The sequence below is a fragment of the Ananas comosus genome, linkage group 9 (assembly GCF_001540865.1).
Source record: "Ananas comosus cultivar F153 linkage group 9, ASM154086v1, whole genome shotgun sequence".
In the NCBI taxonomy this organism is placed as follows: Eukaryota; Viridiplantae; Streptophyta; class Magnoliopsida; order Poales; family Bromeliaceae; genus Ananas; species Ananas comosus.
This window is the reverse complement of record NC_033629.1, coordinates 1,450,736-1,461,368: the sequence shown is the minus strand read 5'-3', so window position 1 is coordinate 1,461,368 and position 10,633 is coordinate 1,450,736. Positions and strand designations below refer to the sequence as shown.

Sequence of the window (10,633 nt, the reverse complement as noted above, 5' to 3'; positions counted from 1 at the left end):
TGGAGCACACACTCAAAAATGAAGAAAAAGTTGCCATGTGGCAACTTTAGAAAAAATAATGTATAAATAAATAAATAAAATAATATATATATATGATTGATAATTGAAGTTCTTTTTTCGAATTATTATAATTATTTAACATGTAATGCAAGTTGGCCGAATAATGAATGATATGAATCAATTGGTCTGGTTTGGTCTAGTAAAGCAGACTGGTTCAAGCAAAGAAAGAGGGTAGCGGCTGGTTTGATGCAGACAAAAAAAAAGAAGCAAGAGCTGGCTGATTGTAGAGGCAGCCCTCAACCATCCATAGTTCAAGCAAAAAAAGGTGAAATTATTTGGAGGACTTGAGCCAGTTCAGGATGGCACTCATACTCGACAATTCGGTTCGATTCAACTAAAGGAAAAGAACCGGTGGAGCCCACACCCAACAACATTGAAGCTTGTGTTGCCATGTGGCAACTTTAGAAGAAATAATATATAAATAAATAAATAAATAAATAAAATAATATATATATGATTGTTAATTGAAGTTTTTTTTTTCGAGTTATTATAATTATTTAACATGTAATACAAGTTGGCCGAATAATGAATGATATGAATCAATTGGTCTGGTTCGATTTAATAAAGCAGACTGGTTCAAACAAAGAAAGAGGGCACCGGTTTGGTTCAGGCAAACAAAAAAAAGGAAACATGAGCCAGTTTAGTGTAGAGGCCTCACTCAACCATATTTGGTTCAAGCAAAAAAAGGTGAATATTTGGAGGACTTGAGCCGGTTTAGGATGGGACTCATACTCGACAATTTGGTTCGGTTCAACTAAAGAAAAAGAACCGGTGGAGCCCACACCCAACAACATTGAAGCTTGTGTTGCCATGTGGCAAGTGTTTTGAGAAATAATATAAAGTAATAGATAGATAATAGATAATAGATAATAGATGTAATGCAAGTTGGCCGAATAATGGATGACATGAATCAATTGGTCTGGTTCGGTCTAATAAAGTAGACTGGTTCAAGCAAAGAAAGAGGGCACCGGTTTGGTTCAGGCAAACAAAAAACAGAAAATATGAGCCGGTTTAGTGTAGAGGCCTTACTCAACCATATTTGGTTCAAGCAAAAAAAGGTGAAATAATTTGGAAGACTTGAGCCGGTTTAGGATGGGACTCATACTCGACAATTCGGTTCGGTTCAACTAAAAAAAAAGAACCGGTGGAGCCCACACCCAACAACATTGAAACTTGTGTTGCCATGTGGCAAGTTTTTTGAGAAATAATATAAATTAATAGATAATAGATAATAGATAATAGATAATAGATGTAATGCAAGTTGGCCGAATAATGGATGACATGAATCAATTAGTCTGGTTCGGTCTAATGAAGCAGATTGGTTCAAGCAAAGAAAGAGGGCACCGGTTTGGTTTAGGCAAACAAAAAATAGGAAACATGAACCGGTTTAGTGTAGAGACCTCACTCAACCATATTTGGTTCAAGCAAAAAAAGGTGAAATAATTTGGAGGACTTTAGCCGGTTTAGGATGGGACTCATACTCGACAATTCGGTTCAGTTCAACTAAAAAAAAAGAACCGGTGGAGCTCACACCCAACAACATTGAAGCTTGTGTTGCTATGTGGCAAGTTTTTTGAGAAATAATGTAAAGTAATATATATATATATNTATATATGTGTGTGTGTGTGTGTGTGTGTGTGTGTGTGTGTGTGTGTGTTTCAAAAAAAATAATTAAAAAGGTAATTTATTTTTTGTTTGACATTAAAGGATGAACCTCAACCGCTTCAAGGAGGGATTCTATACTGTCACACTTACACCACGTGATCAATAACAAGCCAATCACATTCCTTCTTTTCAAACAAAAGTACAATAAAAATACTTTTTTACAATCATGATGGGACATATATTCTTAAAAGAATTAATTTGATTGATTTATTACGCCACGTCACTAATATACCCGTTGCATTCTGGAATTTTTCCGCTTCAAGAAGCTTTTTCATGATTTCGGAGTTGGGCCCCTCATAGCTCTCTCTTTCTTATTCTCCTTCCCTCCTCTATCTCTCCATCTCTCTCTCTCTCTCTCTCTCTTCCCCTAAATTTGTAGCCATGGGTCCCTCAGCCAAATTTTCCTCTATTCCCCATACTTGTCCATACTATGCCCCTCGATGCTTCTACTCTACTCTACTCTACTCTACTCTCTCTCTCTCTCTATAAATAGTTAATAGTATAAAATTAATAAAATTTATATTTAATACAAATATACTAAATAGAAAAAAAAAAAATAAAGAGAGAGAAGGAAAAATAAAAAAAATTCTTCCTTCCTCTCCTCCAGCTGGGCCCCACCCGCACCAGGCTCGCCGCGCCTCCGCCCCTCGCTGCAACCTGAACCCGAACTGGGATTCATATATTTATATATAGCCGGTTTTAAAATTTACTTTTCTCAAACCAGCTTATAAGTTATTTGCATAGAAGTATTTTATTTTATTTTTTATTTTTACCGAAAGAATGTAGATCTATTCTATTACAATAGATTAGCCGGTCAAAAAAGCATTGCTTTATATATATATATAAGTTGAAACGTCATCCCTACCCTACGCACACGGCCATAGTGATCATCGAAATTTCCTCTTCATCTCAAAACGTCATCACAAATTACCCTACGCAACCTCTCCGAAACCTCTTATGAATTCCACTCCCCCGGCCCCTTTCCTACTCACAGCACAACACCCCCACAAGGAACAACGACAACAACAACAACAACAACAACAACACACAAATCTTTTTGCTCCCAGAAATGGCCGCACAAAACACTCTCCCTCTCCTGCTCCTCGCCCTCCTCCCTCTCGCCGCCGCCTCCACCTTCGACGTCGCCAACAATTGCTCCTACACCGTCTGGGCCGCCGCCTCCCCCGGCGGCGGGATCCAGCTCAACCCGGGCCAGTCCTGGTCCTACAACGTGCCTGACGGCACCACCGGCGGCCGCGTCTGGCCTCGCACCGGATGCACCTTCAACTCCACCGGCAATGGCCACTGCCAGACCGGCGACTGCGGCGGCGTCCTCGCCTGCACCGGCTCCGGACAGAGCCCCAATACTCTCACCGAGTATTCTCTCAACAACCCTGGGGGCCTCGACTACTTTGACATCTCCCTCGTGGATGGTGATTTTATTCTATAAGTTTAAACTATCAGAGAACAGTGTTTAATTTACGGTACAAATTTGTGAATGAACAAACCGCTTTGTTTTCAGGGTTCAACGTGCCGCTGAGCTTCAAGCCGACGTCGAACGGCTGCACGTCGGGGCCGAGCTGCGCTGCCGACGTAAATGCGCAGTGCCCGGCAGAGCTGCAGGTGCCCGGGGGGTGCGGCGACCCGTGCACGATCTTCGGGACGCCGGAGTACTGCTGCCCGTCCCCGAGCAGCTGCAACCCGACGAAGTACTCCAAGTACTTCAAGAGCCAGTGCCCTCAGTCATTCAGCTATCCTTACGATGATAACAGCGCCACTTTCGCTTGCCCTGGAAACACCAATTACCAGATTGTGTTTTGCCCTTAGATCAGAGATACTACTATACGTATATTGTACGTATATTATCCGGACCAAGTGAGGCCTCAAATTTTGTCTATTGTTTTCGCAGAGCTATTTTGAGTTGGATGCATGGTTATACTTTTCCCCTTTTGGTTTTTGTGCCTTTTAATTAGATGTGTGTTTTTTCTCCACTTTAGCAAATTGAAGTATGAAATGATCGATCATTAGTGTTACATGACATGGACGATATATAGCCGGGGATCAGTTTGCTGTTCTACGAAATTATGCCAATCCAAAAATTGGGGGAAAAAAAAAAAAACACTGGTAAATTGAAGGAGACAAATGAGAAATGATAATGAAGTTTCAGTAGAGAATGCTTTACTACTACTGTACATAAACATGGTGAATTTGTTTTCCTTTCCTGCGCATTCCACCCTTGGATAATGATAATGCAATCCTGTTTTCCTAGTAGTTTGAATTACAATCCGGTTCAACTCGTATCTCGCTTTCATCAAAATTCGATATGAGATCGACTCGTGTTGATCTTCTGATCGAGGAGAAGCTTATCCACAGAAGAGGTAACTTACCGAAGTAGGTGTTGGAATTATCTAATCTAAGGCCCCATTTGGTTCGGGGAATAAGCGGGGATAACGAAAGTTATTCCTATTATTCCGCCAAGTGGAGTAATGTTTTACGGAAATATTTTATCCCGGTCAAAACCTTACTATTTCCGGTCAGGGACGAAACTAGAATTCAATCTTGAGGGGGGGCCAAAATATATTTAAATAGAAACTTTAGTAATAAATAATAAACAAAATATTTTCTAATAAAAAATTTTTTATTAAAAAATTATTAATGAAATAAATAATGTAAAAATATGAACTTTATGTTTTTTATTTTCATATGTTTAACTTCTAATTATTTTATTTATATTATTATATTAAAATAATTTAGAAATTTTACTAAATCTAACAGTAATTTCTTAGTTTTTTAGTAAATAAAATTAACATAGCTATTAAGCAATTTTTGATTTAGTCAAATAAAAAAGCTCACCTAAGATAAATAAAAGTTAAAAAAAATATTAAATAAAATTTTTAGAGTAGAGAAATATATTATAAAATACTCTATAAGCAAGAAACTTTTAATATATTTTCACCCATAAAAAGAGTATACCAATTAGGAGAAAGAGAGAGAGAGAGTTATATTGGCACCACACTGTTAAGTAAATATTGAAAAATTAGGGGGGCCAAAGCTATCCATGGTTCACAAAAAAAAAACTTTGAAGAACCATTAAACAAACTAGTGTAGTAACCCGCGCGGTGCGGCTGATAAATAATAGAAGAAAAAATAAAAAATATTGAAGAGGGCGAAGAAAGGAGTTTGGAAAATAAAAATTCAAGTGTGTTTTATTTTTTGGGTAGGTAAATGTATGAATTAAACTAACTAATATAACCATTGAAAATTGATAACTGCCTAGAATTACCATTTAAAGAAAAAATCTACAAAGGTCGTATGAAGATAGAGATGATAATGTTGCGATCATGACGACGATTGCGATGAAAATCTCATAAAAGTTTGCATGATTTTGCACCCTTTTGAGAACTGTCACATCAATTATGAAATCAAAACTAACCTCTCCTCTTTTAATTTTGCATATTAGGAATTGTTTGAGGGAAAAGAGAGAACTTATATTGAAGAGGAAAGCACATTGATTATATATCATTGAATAGAGAGGAGGGGAGGGGAAAAGCCATGAGTAAAAATTAATTCAAAAAAAAAAGTTACTGAGGGTGGAGGAAAACTTGCCACGTGGCAAAATCATTGAGGATTCATATAGGTTAATAGATATTGAAAAGTTGAGGGAGGCCATGGCCACCTTGGGCCTCCATATAGCTTCGTCCCTGTTTCCGGTTATCCCGGATTAGTAAGAGATTTGCTATTCCACTATTTTGGTGGAATAGTACTATTTCAATGCTTAATTTCAAACTTAATTAAAAATTATAAATTGAATTAAAACTAAATTATATAAATATACTATATTATATATTATAATTCATTATTTTTATTATAAATTTATTAATTACACTATATTAATACATATTATTTATATTTAAATTTTATAATAAATTTTATAATAAATTATTTTTAAATATTATAATAAATTCTTTTTATTAAATTTAAGTTTAAGTAGAATTTTTAAAAAATTTATAAATTTATTATAATAAATAGTTTTTATTATTGCTTCCCAACCCAATTTTTAAAATTTTAATATTTTAAAATTTTAAATTTAAATTTTGTAATATCAAAATTAAAGTTTTATAATTACTTAATTATATTTTTAATTTTAAATTTAAATTTGATATTTTAAATTTTTCAAATTAAAATTGATATTTTAAATTTTTCAAATTTAAATTTGATATTTTATATTTTTCAAATTTAAATTTGATCTTAAATTAAAGTTTGAAATTTAATTTAAAATTGAGATTTTCAATTTTAAATTTTAATTTCAAATTTTAAAATTTCAAAGTTAAAATTGTAAATTTAAAAATATAATCAAAAAATTAAATTCAAATATAATAAAAGGTAATATCATTATTTTTTATTTTAAAATTTACTATCTTTCTTATTCTATCTTACCTAACAAACGCTATTTTTTTATCCCTAGGAGTAACTCAATTTCATCCAAACGCCAAAATTGATCCAATCCGCTTATACTCATTTTATACCTATTCTGAATAGCCACTTTTTGCTTATCACCGAACCAAACGATACCTAAAAGTTTAAACTATGGAGAGAACGATATTCATATATGTTTTAATTTAGCACTCTCAATAACGTCTGGGCTCGAAACTTTTGCAAGGCTATAACGTGACTCGAACTCAGGACATGAGAAAAAATATAATGCTAAGAGCGGATGTGATTGACTCAGAATCTCCTGTTTTAATACTTTTTTAATACTATGTAAAACAACCGTTGTATTTTAAAATCTTAAACTGTGAGAGAACTATGTTTATATTTTTTTATATTTAACACGAAGAATATTAAGAAAGTGATGAGAATATTCTTGAAAATCTAATATGCCTGGAAAATTATTATGTTTCTCTTCTGTTTTGACAATGGAACTTCAGATATAGTTGGAAATTTCTTAGACTTATTTTAGGTCAAATTCGGTGATGGAAAATGCCGGTCAAAGGTGACGGCAAATGATATATGTACCAAAAATTTGAGAAATTATTGATTGGTCTTTAAGAATCGTGGTGGAAAATGTGCTTGGAAATTAGGATTCTGGAACTTGTCAAGTAAGATAAGGAAGTTTCCAAGTTCCATTTTAAGTTAAATCACGTGACTTGGATTAATTAACTGCATAAACATGGGAAGTGTGACGCTTTGCTCTCCAAGGCCAAGGAGTCGTTTATTCTAAAACTATTCTAACTCTATCATACTTAATTTTCTTAATTTTTTAGATCAAACCATCGTCAAATATATTCTAGCCGGATTGAGAGATTTAGTCATATTATATATACTTTATATATAAAACTATTGTAAATTCTAAGGGTGCCATAGGAAGTAGGCTCACTTATTGCATAATTTAAGAACTGTGGAAAATTTTTTTATAAAATGTTGCCAGTCATGGAGTTTTCCATTATACTTTTGGAAGATTATTTTTGTGGAATATTGATTGAGTGTTAGGCAAGTGTATTATGTCCTTTTCGTTTTCAGGGTACAAAAAAGATAGAAATTAATAAGCATTTAAATGCCTGTGGAAAAGTATGCAGTTCTAGGGAAAAAAAAAAAAGAAAAAAGATTGAATAATTGAGGTTTACTCTCTTATGTTGCTCAAGGTCTTTAAACTATCTTTTAAAAGATAAGTGTTATAATCTAATTTTATAATTAAATGCCAGCTCAAATGATCATGACTCTTTACGATATAATTGATTGATTGTCGCGGTTGTCATTTAAACGCTTACTTGTTCAAACAAAACCCTAGATGGTTTAGCAGACAAAAAGTAAAAAAGTTTTGACCTAGTGGAAAAGCAAAATGAGATATTATGGGTCCAAAAAAATACATAGATTTTAGTTTGAAACTTCTACTCTTACTAGAAGCGACATAATAGAAGTGACAGTATTCGATTTTTAATGACAAAGCTATCTTTATTTCTTGAACAATTTTACTGATAAAATATTTTTGAAAATAGAAAAACCTTCATTAGAAAACTCTACACCGATGTCTCTTTGATGAGTTCCGATCTACTATAATGTGTCAGTTTTATCATTGCTCAAAAAATTATATATTTTTTTAAAAGTTACCTAATAAATTTTTAAATAGAGTTAAAACTAACACGTAGCAGTGAATCAAGCACTCTCCAACAATATTTTGTTGGGGAGCTTCTCATTAAAATTTGATTCAAAATACAATCCTAGATTAATGCTTGGGTACCTTAGTTATTAACATAACTTTTCCAGCAATTCGAACACAAAAGGTAATCAATACATTCTATTGGAGTTGTCAAAAAGAACTTTCTATTTAAACCAATTTGCATAAAAAAATTACTAGTTTTGAATTTTTTCAAAAGTAAACCATTATTTTGAATTTTATAGATTCAATCCAAATTTTTAGTAAACTGACCAAATACCTTTTTTTTTTTTTTCTCTCTCCTTTTTTTTTATTTGTTCCTTTTGCTCCTTACGTTCCGATTTGTCTTACTCCATCCTCGCTTTCTCCCTCTCCTTCTCCACCTACTTTCTCTTCCTTCTCTTGTTTTTTCTACGGCCCCCATGTTGCTGTTGAGTTCCCTCCTTTTTCCTTTTTCGCCCGTTCATTTTTTTTCTTTTCTCAACTCTATCGATGCCATATAATTGCAATTATATACAATTAAACAATCCCTAAGTGCAGTGGTTTGTGTCGATCCGCTAATGATGTAGCTTTTACCATCTAATTCTACTCCGCAATTTGGAAAGTGAGCACAACATTACTTCCACTAATTACACCCAACGACAGATGCATAGATTTTAATTACCCCTTTAAAGAAAATATATAGTAGAATTTCTCCTCCAGCTCTACATAGGTCAAGTGAACCCTAAAATCAGGTAACAACCAACTCTATGTAGGAAGCATAACGCAATTATGTATGGGCTAAACTATACTTGATCCTGTTCAACATTTCACATATTATTGCACTAAACTCCTTGAATAAAAATAGCGTGCATTTGATTCTTCCGAAAACTTACATCGGTAATATTTAACCTCTTAAATAAAAAAGAAGTATGCACTTAACTTTCTTAAGAGGAAACATAATTGTGATAATAATATGAAGGCGTATTTAGTCATATCACTATTTTTTTCAACATTTTTTTGATCTTTTGAAAAGAATTAAGTGTATATTTTTTTGGTATTTAGAGAGTAAAGTATATTATCTCCCTTTTAAAATTATATATATATATATATATAGAGAGAGAGAGAGAGAGAGAGAGAGAGAGAGAGATTTTCTGAGAGAATAAAAGCGTTATGCAATACGTCCAAACATCAACATCCCAACATTCACGGCCAATTAGTCACTTTGGTCGCAGCAATCTTTGAATTTTCCTCTTCATCTCAAAACGTAAGCATAAATTCCCCCATGCAACATCGCCAAAACATCTATAAATTGCACTCCCTCCCCCTTCCTCCCAACCCACAACAACAACAACAACAACAACAACACTTTGAATCCATTTTCTCCCCAGAAATGGCCACACAAAACACTCTCCCTCTCCTGCTCCTCGCCCTCCTCCCTCTCGCCGCCGCCTCGACCTTCAACGTCATCAACCAATGCTCCTACACCGTCTGGGCCGCCGCCTCCCCCGGCGGCGGCATCCAGCTCGACCAGGGCCAGTCCTGGACCTTCAACGTGGCTGACGGCACCACCGGTGGCCGCGTCTGGGCTCGCACCGGCTGCTCCTTCGACTCCAACGGCAACGGCAACTGCCAGACCGGCGACTGCGGCGGCGTCCTCGCCTGCACCGGCTACGGACAGAACCCCAATACTCTCGCCGAGTATTCTCTCGACCAGTCTGGGGGCCTCGACTACTTTGACATCTCCCTCGTGGCTGGTACTTTTATTCTATAAGCTTAAACTATTAGAATTAAACAGTATTTAATTTACGGTACAAATTTGTGAATGAACGAACCGCTTTGTTATCAGGGTTCAACGTGCCGCTGAGCTTCACGCCGACGTCGAATGGTTGCACGTCGGGGCCGAGCTGCGCCGCCAACGTAAATGCGAACTGCCCGGCGCCGCTGCAGGTGCCCGGCGGGTGCGATGACCCGTGCACGATCTTCGGGGCGCCGGAGTACTGCTGCCCGTCCGGGAGCAGCTGCAACCCGACGCAGTACTCCGAGTACTTCAAGGGCCAGTGCCCTCAGGCTTTCAGCTATCCTGACGATTACGACGGCACCACTTTCACTTGCCCTGGAAACACCAACTACCAGGTTGTGTTTTGCCCTTAGATCACAGTTATATACTACTATACGTATAGCGGTATCTATACATGGACGTATGCCTACGTATTGTATGCGTCTTGAATAAAGCATTGTGGAATAAAGTAATTGTGTAAGAGAAGGTGGCTACTCTGTAGAAGCTCCTTCCATGGGGATTGTTTAGTTTGAAATAAAAGTAATACGCCTGATTCATTTGGTTGGATAGGAAATATACATAGTTACAACATTTTCTCATTTATTATGTGGGCTGCTGCAACAAAAAACTGAATAAAAAATAAAATTTCATGCTCTAAATAAAGTAAAAGCTTTTTTAACTTAAAAATACGGGCTCCTCCCGTAGCACTACTTAAAAGAACAATTAATCAAATAATAGAACACTCTATAAATATTTTTTTCACATTTGACTTTTCGGTTGACTATAGAGAGACAAAAAATTTTTTTTTGAGAGAGATAGAGAGACAAAGTTGGTTGTTTAAATTGAAAGGGAAAAAAAAAAATTGTAGTAGTGATTTAAATTGTAATAAATGTTCATTGAATGTTCCACAGAACCAAAATCCAAAAAATAAGCCATCAAAACAACCAGACTCTTCAAATAATTTGGTTTATATAACTCCACAGGCCGTTCCCGCC

The 10,633-nt window shown here is 35.4% G+C and overlaps 3 protein-coding genes across 3 annotated transcripts in view; all 3 read left to right on the top strand.

Annotated features, from left to right (window-relative positions):
* LOC109715348 (alpha N-terminal protein methyltransferase 1) overlaps nt 1-10,633 on the top strand; it is a 51,352-nt gene that overhangs the window by 12,342 nt on the left and 28,377 nt on the right. The window lies entirely within an intron of this gene.
* LOC109715355 (protein P21-like) lies at nt 2,607-3,824 on the top strand. The gene is made up of 2 exons (XM_020240334.1): nt 2,607-3,158; nt 3,248-3,824. Exons 1-2 carry the CDS (start codon nt 2,795-2,797, stop codon nt 3,550-3,552), a joined length of 669 nt encoding a protein of 222 aa, XP_020095923.1. The 5' UTR covers nt 2,607-2,794; the 3' UTR covers nt 3,553-3,824.
* Nucleotides 9,175-10,212, top strand: LOC109715349 (protein P21-like). Its single transcript, XM_020240325.1, has 2 exons — nt 9,175-9,615; nt 9,708-10,212. The coding sequence occupies exons 1-2, from the start codon at nt 9,252-9,254 to the stop codon at nt 10,010-10,012; spliced, it is 669 nt and encodes a 222-aa protein (XP_020095914.1). The 5' UTR covers nt 9,175-9,251; the 3' UTR covers nt 10,013-10,212.

Coding starts and splice junctions, on each gene's coding strand:
- LOC109715355 (XM_020240334.1), top strand. CDS start 2,795: ATGGCCGCACAAAACACTCTCCCTCTCCTGCTCCTCGCCCTCCTCCCT. Junction 3,159..3,247: donor TGACATCTCCCTCGTGGATG/GTGATTTTATTC, acceptor CTTTGTTTTCAG/GGTTCAACGTGCCGCTGAGC.
- LOC109715349 (XM_020240325.1), top strand. CDS start 9,252: ATGGCCACACAAAACACTCTCCCTCTCCTGCTCCTCGCCCTCCTCCCT. Junction 9,616..9,707: donor TGACATCTCCCTCGTGGCTG/GTACTTTTATTC, acceptor CTTTGTTATCAG/GGTTCAACGTGCCGCTGAGC.